This window comes from Dryas octopetala, chromosome 6 (genome assembly GCF_963921425.1).
Source record: "Dryas octopetala chromosome 6, drDryOcto1.1, whole genome shotgun sequence".
NCBI classification, from domain to species: domain Eukaryota; kingdom Viridiplantae; phylum Streptophyta; class Magnoliopsida; order Rosales; family Rosaceae; genus Dryas; species Dryas octopetala.
The window spans coordinates 2,209,373-2,226,717 of record NC_141371.1 but is presented as its reverse complement, the minus strand read 5'-3'; the positions used below and the strand labels follow the sequence as shown (position 1 = coordinate 2,226,717).

Genomic DNA, 17,345 nt, shown 5'->3' with positions numbered 1-17,345 from the left:
GTATATTAATGTAAATTGATAAATATTGGTGATTTTTTTTTATTACATTGGAAGGAATTCAAACCATTAACCTAATTTAATCTTAATCCATTACCCCATCAATTTTCACCATTTGAACTAACTTAAGAGTTTTTAATATTTAAAGCTGAGTTTTTGATTCATAATTTGGATAAATGGTTGAGTTTCTAGATTCAAATTTGATGTTTGATTTCTGAACATCAGCTCATGCAGCAAGTTCATTTGGTTAATTATGTTCGTCATGTTCAAAGAAGGGGTATTTGGATTGAAAAATTAGGAAAAGATTCATTTTTGTAACGTTTGAAAAAGTTGGGTTATAACTTATAAAAGATAAAGTTTCCCATAGAGTATCAAATTAAATTTGTTCCAAATAAAAGTTCATAACTGAGCCCATCTTCTTAGCTTCCAATTCCTATTTCCAAGGATTTTCAAATTATCAAAAAAGCCTCAAGCTTCGGGCCGTGGGCCCCAAATTTGAATACTACTGGAGACAAATCCATCCCCCCAAAACAACTCTCTCTCTCTCTCTAAAATATCCCCTATCCCTTTATATATCTCCCTCTCACATCTCCACCATAAGAACCCTAATCCTGTAATTCCCGATCTCACATTTCCCATCACCACAGCATCACAAAATGGCCAAGAAGAAAGTGACCCCCCAAGCCCAAGACACCAAACAAGCAGCCCATGAGTCCCAAAACAACAAAACCCACCAACCCACCACCATGGATGACCCTTCAGAGAAGCTTCTGAACCTCAAGTCCCTCAACTCTTTGCTCCTCAAGGAGACCTTTGACCGCCGGCAGCAGGTGGAGTCTCTGGTGCAGGCCAAGGACGGTTTGGAATCTGAGTTGAGTAAGCTCGGTATGGCAAATAAGTTGCTAGAGAATGAGTTGACTAGGAAGAGTGAGGAAAATATTGGTTTGGAGATGGAAAAGAGTGTTTTTTGTGTTTTTGTGGTGACCCAGATGGGTCAAATGGTGAAAGAAAAGGCTGAGATTGAGAGGGTGAAGAGTGAGCGAGAGACTGAGGTTGCGTTGTTGAAGAGGGAAGTGAATGAGCTTACGAGTAGCCTTGAAAATGAGAAGGGAGAACTGAGGCAAGTCTGCTGGGAAAGGGATGTGGTGAAGAGTGATTTTGATGGTCTTGCTGAGGAGGCAAATGGGTTGAGGTTGAAAATGGTAGAAATGGAGAAAAGGGAGAGGTTTATTGAGGATGAAGTTGAGAAATTGAAAATGCAATGTGAAGGGTTAGGGAAGGAAAAAGCTGAAAAGCAAAGAGTGGTTGAGACGGTGATGAGAGAGAAGGATTTGGCTAAGAGGAAGTATGCTGAGTTGGAGAGAGTAATTGGGGATTTGAAGAGGGAGATTGAAGATATTGTGATAGAAAAGAATGGGATTGAGAAGGAAAAAAGTGGGCAAGAAATGAGGGCTTTTCAGTTGGAGAAAGAAGTGGGGCATTTGAATAAGATTGAATTGGATTTGAGGACAGAGAAGGAAGCTTTGCACATGACGGTTTTGCAGTTGGAGAAGAGTGTTGGTGAGGCCATGGGGATGGAAGAAGAGATGGAGAGAAAGATTAAGGCCTTAGTGGAAGAGAAGAGGGAGAAGGAGCATACAGTTGAGAGGTTAAATGAGGAAATGAAATCTCAGAAGGCACTGTTAGATAGGGTTACCGAGGAGTTGGAAAACAAGCAGCAAAGAATCAAGGAAATAATGCAAAAGAATTCTGAGATTGAAGAGGCAAAAGTAAATCAAGAGGGTGAAATTGCTAAGCTGAACAGAGAAGTGGGTGAACAAAGGGATGTTATATTTACATTGCGGAATTCATGCAATGAGCAAGAAGAGAAGAATGAACGATTGGTTTCTGAAGTTACTCAATATAAAGATACTGTTGACCGCGTTATGCGTGAAAGGGTGGAGGCTCAGAAGAGTTTGGATGAGGAGAAAAAGAAAGTGGAAGACTTGATGCTGATTATTTCAGAAAGGGAGAAGACTATTAAAGAAATCCAGCAAGAGTTGGCACAACTGAGGAGTGAGCGTGAGAACATTACTGAGAAAAACAAAGAGATGGAGAGCCGCTTGGAATCATTGGTAAAGGAAAAAGATATCATGAAGAAGAACCTTTCTGAAGCTCAGAGGAAAGTTCATGATTGGAAGGCTAAATCTGAATCTGCAGGGTTTAATCTGGACCAAGCATTGGCTATGTTGAAGAGCACTGCAGCAGTTGTATCTTCTCAGTCTGAAGGTAAGAAGGAAGTGGTTATTAAGGAGCGGAAGCTTGGAGAAGAAATTCAACCTTATGCGGTGGAGTTGGAAACCATACAGAATGCTTTCAGAAACCAGGATAAGATGGTTGAAGACATGAAGAAACAACTTGAGTCTCTTCACTTGGTGACAGAGGCACATAAGAGGAAGAGTTTCTGGACTTTGGTGTCATCAGCAACAACAATTTTAGCTGCAGCATCTGTTGCATATGCTACTAAGGGGCGCTGAGCGTATCAGTTTGTTAGTCAATTTTGCTACAAGAACTACGGTGCTTTTGGTTCTTGGATCAATCAGTCAAGGTCCACTTGAATGTTTGTCCTTTCTGAACTTCTGAACTTCTGATCTAGATAATAATGTTTTTGATGCAGAAATTGGTCTCATTAGATACTTTGATATGCAATGCTCTTTTGCTATATGAAGGAATATCTGATCTTATTCTCCTTTATCTGTTTATGTGCAATTCTATTACAAAGTTAGCCTCCTCCTATTACTTTTGATTATTCTGTACAATGCTTCATGGCTTAAATCGTTTTTTTTTTTTTTCTAACCAACAATATGAAAAAGATTAGAAAATAAATATGCTTGCTAGATCAATGAACTGTACCAACATTATGTGCTCCCGAATTGATCGTGTATGAAAAAGACTTGTTATTGTCTTAAGCTAAAAAAATTCAATTCTCAGTCCTTTTCACTTGCATAAGTCTTCTGAGTTTCATATTTAAAAATGACCAGATATCCCTTAGTAGGCCTTATCCCTGTTGATTAAAGCCATTGATGAATCACATCAACTTGGAGAAGGCCTGTCACTACATATGAATGATTGGATTTCAATGCAGTATTTATTAATGCACACGAGGACCAGATTGGCCTCAGTCATATGGAATACAGTTGAGTGCCATGGCAGCCCTTTTATTAGAGACATGTTGGTGGAATACCTGAAGTTGTAGCTGAAACTCTTTATATTACTTTAAGTTGTAACAATAACCAGATATGAAGTACCAACAGCTTTAAACTTAAAACTCATAATCTTTTTGTGTTGTAGCTGTTGCTAGGTAATGCTAATTGTTGAGTGGTTCTGTCTTTTTCATTCTCAATTACTTTTGGCAAATGGGGAACTTATGTAATTGGTGCGCATATTCTTCTGACTGAGAAAGTGTGCTTTCTGACCCAGTGTTGAATCATAATGCTTGAATGCTTGATGATGTTTTTCAGCAAGGGCTCATCTATGGTTCAAGGATTTTCATTTGCTTGTGTAACTTGTTTACTGTTTTAAGAACATTTTCATTATTAACTTCTATGATACAATAATTCATTGGTAAGCATGCTGATGACAAATAGTTTTTACATCAAGTTACAGTAATTAGTTGCCAATTGTCATACTGGTCATTGATTCAAGCGAAGAAAATATAAGTTATAATTCTAGACTTTACATCAAGTGCAGTATATGCTTTGTATATTCCATAGACTAGACTAAATCCATATTTTTCCAATTAAGTGAAGGAAGATGTGGTTGAACTTGAACTGGTCTAGCTTAAGTATAAACTAACCAAGATTTGATGCTGTATGTAATTCTTCTTTTGCATTATCTTATAGCTTAAGTAGAAATTTGTCAGGGGCATGCTGTATTTAGACCGCCTAAACAAAGATTGGCCACGTAGACCCTTGACAATGTTTCTCCAAGTTACAATGCTTGTCCAACAAAATATAAAAACCTTAGTCAGACCCACTTAAACAGAGTGTTTCAAATGAATTCAGAACTGCATTATAATTCTTTGGGAATCAGATAAATTTCTTCAGTGCATGAAAGGATAGCTCTAAACTCATCACAAATAAAGCTTACCAACAACTCGACACTCTCCATCCGCAATTGAAATCTTATGTCAAACTTCATGACTGCAGCATCTGCAGTTCCAGAGAACTTCACGAACCTTTGATGCTACTCGTGTCAAATTTGGAACCATGCCCGCATGCAAGAAATTTTTAAAACAAGACTGCTTATAAACCGATTAAGAACTATTCTCATTGGCAGCACTTACAGGGACCATGATACATCATACACACACACAGACAACCTCCCAAGGAGAAAATCTTTGCTTGTACTGTAACAAGTGTATATGCCCTCCATCACGTGAGGAGAAGATGTTGTGTTACTTGTGTAGGCAATACCGGGAGCCAGTATGCCACCCTCATACACTGTGCAGCAGTCTGCACTCATGTAGACAGTAGAATACATTTTCTCTGTCTCTCTATCTTTGATTGTCAATTAACTTAACTTCTCTTAAATGTGGATTGATAGAAACAACTTTTTTGAATCTCGACAGGGAAATATAACTTGTATTGATAGAAAAACACATCCTATAAAGAAAATAACTTGCATGTTCCCGTTATAGAGACAGGCTGGTGTCACGGAAGAGAGAGAAAGAGAGAGAGAGAGAGAACAAAAAGTGAGAGAAAAAAAAGTGAGAGAAAAGATTAAAAGAGAGAGCCAATGAAAAGAAAGTGGGGATGTCAACTCTCCCTATTGCAATGATAGGGAAGTTTCTCTCTTCCATAAAAAGTGTGACCCAATAGCACAAGTCAAGACCAGGCCATTACACACAATAGTAGAACAGACAACAAGGCCCAAAATTGACAACTGATCCCTAAACAGAAAATACTTTAGGTGAGTAAACACCAAAGGTTCAACTAGTACAAGTAGCAGTATCCACAGGCCTAACAAGGACCTTACCTAGTGAAAGTGAAACTAATTATAGAACCTCATGAGCATTGAGGTAATACCCGTTGATATATCTAGTCATAATATATACTAGCATCTGGTGTTTCTACTGGGTAGAACTTGTAAATCCTCATGTTACCAAACTGAAAGAGAATTAGAGAAAAACTACTTTGAAAAAGTCCTGCATATTACAACCTAAGTTTAATATAAGGAAACATCAACCTTATCATACTAGAAAAAGGTAAGGTAAAATACCAATTGAATAAGGAAACACAATTTATTACCCATTTCACAACCAACTCAAAATGGCAGGGCATGTGATCGAGCCCAATATAACGGTCCACAGTCGGTCGAAAGTCTCTGCCTCACAACAAATGAGGTAAAGGCTAATTAAGCTAATCCAAATCAATACATGCAGCTATTCCAAATCAGGACTGCTATAAAACAAACAGGGGCATCAATCCCATTATTCTTTGCTATATTTTTTTACCAAATAATGTGAGAGTGCTTCATAAATAAAAAAAAACAATGACGTGGGACTGTGGGAGTTTTCATTTATTCAACATCAAACCCACTCTTTAAATCTTGGCCAAAAAAAAAACCCACTCTTTAAAGATTTTTTGAGACAAATCTTTTAAGATTTTGACAGGATGGTTGGGCTAGAGTTTTCAGGCACAGACATATTGACATATTGTAGTGTAGTTATTGGGCTTTCGGCCCATTACGTCGAAATCAATACAAGGACAAGCATGAAATCCATTTCTTATGTGGACTGCAGAGTTGTTATGGGCCAACCTTTAGAATCCATAGTTGGTACGTAACCCAAATTAATTGTGGTTTATTGTTTAAGAGATGAACATGAACAGATGAACCCTCTCACAAGTCACAAGTCACAAGTCAAAATGTCTATATTTTTGTGCGTGGAAAGCACTTGTTGTTTTTCAATTCTCTAGAGCCAAAATGTCTAAGGAACAACTTCTTCACCAATTTTTGGATTCTTTTTCTCCTAAGATTCCTGTTATTGGTTGTGCTGTTATTTATATTACAGTAGTACTAGATATCCCACATTTTTATACCAATATTTTATACCACTTTATGTGGCAACTTACATGGCATTCATGCATTGGACACTAAAAAATAAAAACAAAAATCCAAAAAGAAAAAGAAAAACTTAGTCATTCTGCCCAAATTATAGCAGTCAAAAGTCTTACTTCAAACGTGGAACGGATGATCAGTACAACGTAAGTTTGATCTCATACTTTCTTGTTATTTTTAATTTTTTTTGTTATGGCCAAAATAAAATTCTCCTTTTCCTTCTGCACTTAACAATAGGAATAATGATAAATCTAATTGAACTCTCAAGCTATTTTATCGATTATTTGACATGTTCATGATATTTTTGTATTCGAAACTTGTGTACGTACGTAGCTCTTAATTAAATCTAATTATATTAATATATATCCTTGTTTTTTTTTTTTAATCTTGATAGGTCTACATATATATACAATTTCTAAATCTTAGCCTCGATCTGGCCGGCCATTATATATTAATCGTTTTGCTTGACTAGATCGAGCACTTCATTGAATCTTTGCACTCAAATTAATATCCTTGACATATAGTCCGGAGTCGAATTGATCATAACTCAAATTGTCATATATACTATCAAATATATTTATATAACAATCAAAATAGCTCAAGTGATTTAAACTACGTACGTCACTCTTCTTCTTTTCTTCCATAATGACTTTACCGGATTCAAAAGTCAAAACGATTAAGAATCAACAACCCAACTCTTACACTTTTGGGACCATATAGCATGCCTATTTTATATGTACCTGAAATATATACACTGCTCAGCTGTGTATGACAAATAAAAAAACAAGGTAGATTAGGAAAACATGGTTTGTATTCCATCATATTAGAAGTATGATGAAGACTTTCAATGCCTGAATACGTTTTTGTGTAATGCTGTCGTCATTTACTATATATATAATTTGTATTCTAGTTTTTCTATTTTTTTATGTACGTGTTTCTTTCATTGGTTTTGTTTGATCCTAAAATTGCCTCTACTTTGTTTTTTAATCATTATTATGTGGCAGGTCATGGTGAATGATGCACTGCCATGAGATACTTGTTTGATGTGAAAGTCTGCCCTAACTTATTTTCTACCCATTGGAGAACTTGTGTGGGATGCTAGTTTATTTACATAAATATGTTCTAGCTGTTCTAGACTTGTAGTAGTTAGATGACTGCTTTCTTGAAAGCGAGTTTGGTAGTATATGTTGGAGAAAATTCTCTTGAACACTCAGTTCCTTCTCTTCCTTCCCTAATTTTTTTTTTCTTCACTAATGATTATATTATGTGAAACATAATATAATGCGAGGACTTCTTTGCTTGGTGGTTAGAGAAGTGTAGCTTTTGTTATTTGGCACTGTCTCATTTCTTTTTATATTTTAGTGGTCTAGTTTTATTCTATGGACCAACCATTGCCGGCCCATGTCTCACTACCCAATATTATCCTGGTCCAACCTCACCCACTTGTAGCCTGTAATATGATTTTGTTTTTTGTTTTTTTACTTAAAAGTTAAAACCCCAAATATGACTTTTAAAAGATAAAACTTCATTTATTTTGTCTCCAAATCTATGACTAATGAGTAATGATCAGAAGCACTAAATTTTCACAGAAAATTATCATTTTTAAACTGGTCAGAAAACAAACGAGGATGAGTGATGATGGGGAACAAAAAAATTTATGCATGCATGATTGCAGCACTCTTAAATGTTAGAAGCAAGGGAGAGTAAGTGTACAAATATCAACAAATGAAACTTGGAAAACTGCTCAGGAAACTTCTATAGAATTCAATTCTATGTTCATGATCATGTTCAAGAATCATGGGTCAAGCCTCTCAACTTTATTGAGTTGAATGTTTGTGGGGAACGCACGTGACAAGGCCTTTGCCCCATTATTGAGTTGAGTGTTTAGTATATACAAAAAAATTGCATTACTCATTTGGTTTAACAAAAGAAATTATTCAGCAACTTCTCATTCTGCACTATTATCACTCAGTTTCACACCTATAATCCCCGTCAAGTATATAAACCATCTTTTGTCAACTTCCAAGGAATGAAGCTAAGTAAGCAACATTAATTCAAGCTTTTCTTAATAAGTAGACATAACAATTACATTTGCCAATACTGCCAATCATTACCATACCAAGAAACTGAAGAGCTTCAGAAACAATGGCAACGGTCAATACCCAAACATTTTATATAATCTAGAACATATTTGTATAAACAATACAAGATCACAAAACCATGGATGCTTTTCCATCCATGTTCAGAAATTAGATTTAGCTATATATAACATTAGCCAGTCACTGACTCATCGATCAGCCACTAAATATTACACAAACAATCCAGTCTTTCTCTTCACCTTGCCAGAAGTTGAAATCCATAAACTTAAAAGTTCGTGGGACTGCTATACGTAGTTGAAAAGATCCTGCTGTCTGCAAAGCTTTATTGAACCCAATTACCAAATTTCAGAAACTCTGATTTCCACCAGAACATGCTGATCCAGCCAGATGCAGATCCATAAATACCTTTGCAACAACCAAGCCTAGCCCTCCTCAGGCCAAGAACCAGACCCCAGCAGGATCTTAGTACCACAATTATCGGTACAACAGTAATTACTATAACTACACAATCTTACAAACTGCAAACAAACCCTTCGTTACGCCGGCCAAAATGTCAAGCTTAGGTTATATATATATATATAGATCACCACAAGTTGGCAAAGTCAATTCTATTAACAGTCGGAAGACTCGGAACACACAAAATTACTTATCTGATCCATTACCGTATAGAAATGGTCATTATTTGGCAGCAAGTAGAAACCAATTGTGGCTTGCTCAAGATATAGAAGTTTAACATTTTTTCCGGCCTTCTCAAGCCCTTTAGCATAAGCCAATTGCCAGTCCTGAACAAGATCCAAACCAGCTACCACAACAAGGCTCTTTGGGAACTTGATAGCTTCAAGGCTTTTACCCCTTGGACCAAAAGGGTTACATGCTGGATGGTCCCTATCTTCCCCTTCAGGGAGAAAAGCTCTCCAATACCAGTCTCGGTCTTGGATGGTGACAAAGTATTTCCCATCTAATCGCTTCTCAGATTCAGTTCTCTCCAGGCCACCAAACATTGGGTTGAGCAGTATATTTCCTAATACATCAATTTCAGATTCTACTGCTCTTAAAGCAACATTGTGTACAATGTTCCCACCAGAGCTATCACCAGCCAGATATATATGAACTTTTGAGTCCTTTGTACTTTGAAGCCAGGATCTAGAGCTCACCCACTTCAGGGCTGCCCATCCATCATCATAGGCACATGGAAATCGATTTTCAGGTGCCCGACGATAATTTACCGAGACCACTACAGCCTTGCAAATACCAACTAGTCGGCGGCACAGAATATCATATATACCACTGTTTGCAGAGGAGTGTGCAAAGCTTCCACCATGAAAGAAAATTATTACAGGAACAACTTCATCACTTGCAGGCTTCTCAAGATCAATAATATTCAGCTGAGATACAGCAGCGTTAGCTGGTTGATAGATTCGACTGAGTAGGCTCGTTTCACGGTCAATGATGACATCAAATGAGACAACCCCATCAACTGGTTTTGCATTGGCTGGCACTTTCCGATCAAGGAACTCTGCCAAGTGGCGGTTAAAAGTCCCATCAGGGCGACGAAGAAGATTGTAGGACAACTTGAAATTGGAGATGAGGACCCATGTATTCAATGGAACCACCATCTGAAAAGAGCACAAGACCCAGGAAATAATAGAGATATTAATTTCATATTTCAACATAACAAGATAAACATGACTAAAAATCGAGAAAAGAAACTAATACCAATGTAATCATATCTGAAAACAAAGCTTTTTGCTATGATTCATAGGGGCATAGACATCATGGAACCATCACAATTGAAGCATGTAAACACTTTGAAAAGAAAGCACAAAAATAGAAATAAACTGAAACATTCCCATAAAGCAGTGGAATTGGTCATACAGGCCGAAAATACATTACCATGTTCATCAAATCATACATCTCGAAGCTGAAGCTAAAATCAGAAAAAAAAAAAAAAAAAAAAAAAAAAATTCAGGCTCCTAATGACAAAACAACAGCTCTAAATCCATCACTCAACTCTATTTTGATTATCAAATCCAATCAAATCTCCAAACAAGAACAGCTCCAAAACATGATCTAACCTAATTTAGCAACAAAACCACGAGTGTAAACACACACGATGAAGAGCTCAAACAAGTAGAAAACAAACCCAACATCATATCCATGTCAAAATCCAAAAGAAAAACTTGTCAAAACCTGAGCATGAACAAGAACAAATACAGCTATCTATAACATAGTCACAAACCAAACCTCATATCACAGATAAACAACCATTACGATATCCATATAACATTAGAAACCCAAATCAAAGAAAAATCAGCAAAAAGGAATCAAACTTTCAGTCAGAAAATCCAAATCAAAGAAAAGTGGTTACCCTGGATTCATTGAGGTTGATTTCATTACTCCCAGCCATGAAACTGGTCTTGAAAAACTTCCACAGCAAAACCTTAGCTAGTAGAAAACCCAATATAGATCCTTTGGGAGCAAACCCACTCCACAAAAAGTTCACACATTCAAACTCTGACACGAATAAAACCAACAACCAACCAGACGAACCCAAGAACTTAACTTTGATTCTCTCAAAGATCCCACTTCCTCAACTCATTGGTCCCAGACAAAAACAAGCCCCTAACCTCTAGGGGAAAGCCTTTCACCAAATTCATGTGATGAAATGACAAATCTCACTGCAATAAAACAGAGCAATGGAGAGTGTGTGTGTTTGTGCGGGAGGTGAAGGATAAAGGGATAGTGTAGGTTAGTAAACGTGTAAGGATGAATGCTAACGTGCTCCTTAAGTGAACATGGACGCGAGAGAGAGAGAGAGAGAGAGAGAGCGGAAGGGGACAAAGTGAGCGGCCGAAAGAAACACGGTTAGTGGAACCCACCTATCCAAAAGAAATTAAATGCGGTAATTAGTTTTATGTTTTATGTTTAAGAATTAATTAATAAAGGAGAATTATTAATTTTTAATGAAAATAAAGAAGAAACAGAGGAATTTAAAATTTTGGATGGATGGATGGGGCAATAAAAGCTTCAGGGCGTGTGGTGGAAGGAAGGGCACGTGAGGACAAACAGAGTACGTCCGAACACAAGGTACTACTACTTTTGGCGGTGCCAAAATGACCATTTTGTCTCTCTCCTTAGCTTTTATTTACCGAAATATCTTTTTGGATTAATGTGAGTATCTATTTTTAAGACTTTTAGTAGACATTTTGCCACTAAATCATGATAAATTATTACGTATAACTGATACACGGTCATGTTATATAATTAACTTATATATTATAATGTGAGTAGACATTATTAATACTAAGGATAGAATCACTTTGATAACTAAACTGATTGGCTAGGACTGCTACTGAACCGACATAAAAGGAATGCCACATAAAAAAACCGCCACTGTACCGACATTTTCAAGTTTGATTGGGTTTGGTTGACGATATTGATGGTGTAGTTCAGATTTTTGGTGTTTTGAGGGAGGTGGTATCCAAATCGTTCCAGACCCCGATCGAGGCGGTGCAGTTTGGTTCACCAACCGAAATTAAAAAAGATGCAAACAACACCAAACTGATCGGCTCGGTAAGCAGTTTTTTATGGTAAAAAAACTCAACTTTAATTAATAGTATACCCTACAAATATAAACATGCCGTCCAACAATACATTTACACGTTAAATTAATTACATCACATAACAATATGTCGGTTATACTCTATAAATTTTTCTCAATTATGATATGTGTGTCTAAATGTTTTTAAAATTAAAAATTCATTAAATTAAAGTTTCAAACTTTTTTAAAATGAGTAAGTTGCATTTGTTTGTCAATTTCTTAATTTCATCTAAATATTTGTTTAAAATATGTCACGTTATATATTTATGAACAATACTTAGGTCACTCCTTGGGGGTACCTCAAGGTCACCCCATCCCCCTCAAATCATGATTTCAGCAATGTCAGCGCATAATCGGAACCGTTCACTTTTTAGATAACATATTAAAGATCATTTCTGCAAAAAATCAAATCAATCGGAAATCGTTAAGTTATATAACTGTTGTCAATTAAATAGAAAAAATAGATGGTTTTCAATTAAAGAGTGATTTTTTTACCAAACCGTTGATTTTTTTTATTTAATTGACAACAGTTATATAACCACATAATTTTCAATTGATTTGATTTTTTGCAAAGATAATCTTTAATATGTTATCTAAAAATTGAACGGTTCCAATTATACACTGATATTGCCGAAATCATAATTTGGAGAGGTGGGTAACCCAAGTATTTTTCTATATTTATTATGTCATATGACATAATAAAAATTGTGATATGTCGGTGAACAAAGCCAGGCGTACAAAACATCTTTGACATTAAAATTCTCATATATAGATTGATGTGATTATTTATTATGAGAATAACTTTATATACATTTGTTTTAATTACGTAAAAATTTCTCATGTTAGTGGTCTAATTAAGGTTCTATGAACTCGTTGCCAAAATAAGTTCTTTGAACTTCCCTTTAGTTGAGTACATACATTGCCTTAAATTTCTAAGGTTTTGCATAGCTCAATGACCATTTAAAGCCACAATTTTTATTATTTTTCCAACATAATTCGTTGTACACTTCCATTTTGGAGAATAAAAGCAAAAGATTATGATTCACAATCAATCAATCAATCACTCATGAGGGAAGTAATTGCTTCTTAAGAGGATATAATGCATGTGACAACTGACAATACTTAAACAGTAAGCCAAACCACTCTTTATGCTTTTTCCTCCTTCCAAAATCCATTTGGACAAGGTTTCACTGTCATATTTAGTCATTGTCATTAAGTCCATAACAAGCAGTGGCCTAAAAAAAAAAAAGTCCATAACAAGCAATGCTAAAGACACTTATATTTGAACCTCTTTCTGCTTTAATACTGTCATCAACTTTTTAATGAAAGCAATTTTACATGCTTTCATGATCAATCCAATGCATATTCTTTTGTATTCTGAACATTATTATCTTTTGGCCAGCACATCTACATGATTAGTATTTGTTACCCATTTATAGTGATCATTTGTGTAGTCTATTTTTTTCTATTTAAATTATTTTAAAACGTACATAGCTTTGTTTAAGATTAATTAAATAGGAAAAACAATTTTCATTAATTAAAAGTTAAGTAGACAGACTCATAGATATTTTCATGTGTGTGATCAATACAAGATCCAAAACCTATATGGGCAGGATTTGTAGAAGAGTAGCGTATGCCATTGGATATAATATACATGTGCCGCTCCTTCCTTTCTTTTTAAAGAGACAGTATGGTCTAACTTTCATTGTGTTTCTCATGAATCTCATGTGAGAAAACAAATATTTCTTTTGTCAAACATAAATTTGCATTTTGCATATCCAATATTGTCTTATTCCATTGTTCAATTAATTGAAAGTCCATAAAATTGATAAATTTATTTTTTATGTGATCCAAATTAATTTAGTACTGGTCCCAATTATTTTGGTGGACTGCCATGTCCTTTATAATTTAATTGCTTGTAAAGAAGTAGGAAAACTATTCAATACCAAAAGGAAAAAAACAAATAGTAGAACTTAATAGTAGTAGTATTGTAGTGATGAAGCAACCAAACGAAACAAGCACGCGCCTAGCATCTAGTTCTCTGTTCTCAAGTCAGTAGTCACTGTCCATGAAGCTCACTATCAATGGTCTACTTTGGGTGGGACTTTCACTATTATTATTGCAGACCAGTGGGTTTGGAAGCATTGGTGTAAGTGTTAGGTCAACAATTAGGAACAGTTTTTGGATTCTTGTGGCTTTTTCTTTTTCCTTTCTGCCAACTGATAAAAGTTTTGGAAAATAATTTCATTCATACCCACTCTCTCTTATTCACACCCAGCTGCCCTTAATAAGGGCATATTGTATCATGTGTATTTATATGGCCCAAGATTCAGCACATAGTACCCTTTCTTTTTCCCTCTATCTCATTATTTTTGTCTGTTTCTGCATTTTTGGCTCTCCTGTTGACACCTTGCTGTTCTCTCTCTCTCTCTCTCTCTCTCTCTCTCTCTCTCTCTCTCTCTCTCTCTCTCTCTCTCTTGTCATTTTGGGCCCTGCCTTGTTGTGGGTATTGGCTATGGGTGTTCATGGAATGGGCTTAGACATATTTGGGTCAAATTGGAGATGATCAAGCCCTATAATAGTATAATTCATATATGTGAACCTACTTAAGCAATTAAGATGCATGCTATTCATCCTACTAAGGCCCTGTTTGGGATTGCGGTGGAGGACCCAAAAGATACTATGGATGACAATTGTCAATCACCTACAGCATTTTTGGTGTTTGGTAAAAAAATAAAAAACTGATTTTCTCCACAATTCTCAACTCTCCACAACAAAAACAGAAAGCATATTTTTAGGTGCTTTTAAAAGCTGCAGTGACTCACAGCAACAATTATGATAATTAAAAAATGAATATTTGTACCTAGAAATTATGGGTAAAATAAAATATTCATTGTACCTAGGTTTCTAGGTACAATGAATATTTTATTTTACCCATAATACCTTCATTGATTTCTATAATTTTATTTGTTTATTTTAAATTAAAAAATATGTTCATTGTTAGTTTTATTTTATATTATGATAATTAATTATGATATTTTATGTACATGATTAAAATTATAATATACCTAACAAAATAATAAGCATACTTATTTAATAATGTTGTTCTTAAAAAAATTAATGCTAATAAAAATTTGTAGCAAAAAATTTCAAAAACAAGTAAAAACACATTTTATTTTTACCAAACAAATAAGTGAAATGCACTTTCAGCATCATGTCCATTTTAGTAATTATACACAGTCACATCATTTTTATATTAACATTTACCAAACACTTTGATACTGTTTTTTGCACTCACAATACTTTTGAAAACATAGTTTACCAAACACTTAATTGCTTTACTTTACAACTGACTTTATTTTACAGCTGTTTTTTCTCACATAAATACCAAATTGGCCCTAATTCATTAGGAAATACCTAGAAGCCTAGAAAGATTTTCCTATGGTGTGGAATTTGAAAGAGCGTAAGCGTTTGTTCTCTCACATTCTGCAATTGAATAATTTGGTTGTAATATCGCTATATGGTGTTTAATTATATTATAATACATGCATATTTATTAAGATTATATTTAAAAAATCTAAATCAATTGTGTGTTCATATTATAACACATAAATTAATAAGGATAGTCTTAAGTCACATCCGTTGAATGTATATACAATAAAGAGTGTCTCTATTAGTTAGAAATGGAATCTCTATCAAGAGTCCTTTTTGTCCTGTGATTCTAAGCCAACAAGAAAACATACTATACATGGTTGGTGCCTACTGGATCTCACCCAGTGCCAAAGCATGTACAGTAAAATGGTACTGTAAAACAGAGGGTAACAGTAAAATTTCCCAATGGTACAGCTTCATGCTGCAGCTCAGAGATTCGAGAATCATACTATGCGGTGGGGGCAGATAACCAATCTAGTGCATGCATGCTTGGACCAATTGGGCAACCAATCTATTAAGGAGCCATGCAGATAGGCCCATAACATAGCCCCAAAAAGAATTACTTTAGGCCCAGCCAAAATAATTTCTTGACTACGGAACGGCGTCATCTCATCGCTCCAGAGTCTACTGTCGCCTATTACAATTTTACAAAAGATAAACCCGCGAAACGAGAAAGTCAAAAGAAAACCTAAAATCGTGGAAAACCAAAAATTCAATTTCCCGCGAATTTCCAAAGTGGGTGCCACGCTGGCAATCCCCGTGACCGAACCATCCACCAATCAGCGGACACCTTCACGTCCTATATATTGCAAACCCCACTCGCGTTTCATTTCCAAACAACTCCATCACTCTTTCTCTCTCTCACTCGCACACCCTCTCCTTTGCCAACCACTTGGTCTGTTCTAGGGTTAGGGTTTCTTCGTTAAATTTGTGTGATTTCTTCGCCGATTTTTGATAAAATGAGTTCCAAGGAAGGTGGGTCGACGAAGGGAGGCAGAGGCAAACCCAAGGCCTCCAAGTCTGTGTCGAGGTCTCACAAAGCGGGGCTCCAATTTCCAGTCGGTAGGATCGCCCGGTTCCTCAAGGCCGGCAAGTACGCTGAGCGTGTCGGTGCTGGTGCCCCTGTCTATCTCTCTGCTGTGCTTGAATACCTTGCTGCTGAGGTTCGTTTAATTTTGCTTTAGATGGGTTTTCTGATTATACTTTTAATCGGTTTTGTGTTAGTAATTAGGGTTATGGATTTGTGTGGATTTGAGGTTTTATGGGTGATAATGGCGTGGCTTTGCTTTTGGATTCGATGGGCTTTCATGGTTTTAGGGCTTGGTCGAATTTCAAAATGATTTCTATTTTCTGGGGTTTATTGGGTATTGATGTCAGTTATGTTGGAATCCGATGGTTTTCCCATTTCTCTGTTCAAATGAATTGGATTTGGTTTCTTTAATTTCAAATTTGTTTGTATTGGCGGTTTTGATTTATTTAAATTTGAATTGTTTACTGATTCCGTGTAATGGGTAATTCGCTTTCAGAAATTTTGATGGGTCTGATCTGATTTTTTCTGTGAAATTGTGTTTAGGTATTGGAGCTTGCTGGGAACGCTGCTAGGGATAACAAGAAAAATCGTATTGTACCAAGGCACATCCAACTGGCAGTGAGGAACGATGAGGAGTTGAGCAAGCTTTTGGGGGCTGTGACCATTGCCAATGGAGGAGTGTTGCCCAATATCCACCAAACTCTTTTGCCTAAGAAGGTGGGCAAAGGCAAGGGCGATATTGGATCCGCTTCTCAGGAGTTCTAGGTCTCCCTTTACAAGGCTTTATTTGCTTCTATGGAGATGTTTAGATACTGAGGTTGTAACATATGTTGCTTTCTTTATTTTGTTTGTGTTTAGGCACATGGGATTTGAAGGTTATAAATGAATGATTCTGTTAGTCTTTGCTTAATTTCTGTTGATTTATAAATTCATATCTTTTGGAACTTGAGGAAAAAAATTGTTAATTCTGCTGAAATAGTTCATAGAGAACTCTCTTTAATTCTCAACCTTAGATTTATGGAGTGCCTATTGATTTATATGATCCAAATTTTATTTTGTCATAGATTTGAATCTGGTCAGGAAAAAC

General features: G+C 35.9%; 3 protein-coding genes across 3 annotated transcripts; 2 read left to right on the top strand and 1 right to left on the bottom strand.

The window, feature by feature from the left end:
* Positions 1-581: 581 nt before the first annotated feature.
* LOC147280949 (uncharacterized) lies at positions 582-2,721 on the top strand. Its single transcript, XM_086249389.1, has one exon. The coding sequence runs from the start codon at positions 654-656 to the stop codon at positions 2,511-2,513; it is 1,860 nt and encodes a 619-aa protein (XP_086105515.1). The 5' UTR covers positions 582-653; the 3' UTR covers positions 2,514-2,721.
* A 5,437-nt stretch (positions 2,722-8,158) lies between these two features.
* Positions 8,159-10,906, bottom strand: LOC147280948 (gibberellin receptor GID1C-like). The gene is made up of 2 exons (XM_086246646.1): positions 10,564-10,906; positions 8,159-9,811 (listed from the first exon to the last, which is right to left on the bottom strand). Exons 1-2 carry the CDS (start codon positions 10,600-10,602, stop codon positions 8,807-8,809), a joined length of 1,044 nt encoding a protein of 347 aa, XP_086102772.1. The 5' UTR covers positions 10,603-10,906; the 3' UTR covers positions 8,159-8,806.
* Positions 10,907-16,075: 5,169 nt separating this feature from the next.
* LOC147280947 (histone H2AX) lies at positions 16,076-17,168 on the top strand. The gene is made up of 2 exons (XM_086249376.1): positions 16,076-16,391; positions 16,802-17,168. Exons 1-2 carry the CDS (start codon positions 16,188-16,190, stop codon positions 17,021-17,023), a joined length of 426 nt encoding a protein of 141 aa, XP_086105502.1. The 5' UTR covers positions 16,076-16,187; the 3' UTR covers positions 17,024-17,168.
* The last annotated feature ends 177 nt before the right edge of the window (positions 17,169-17,345 follow it).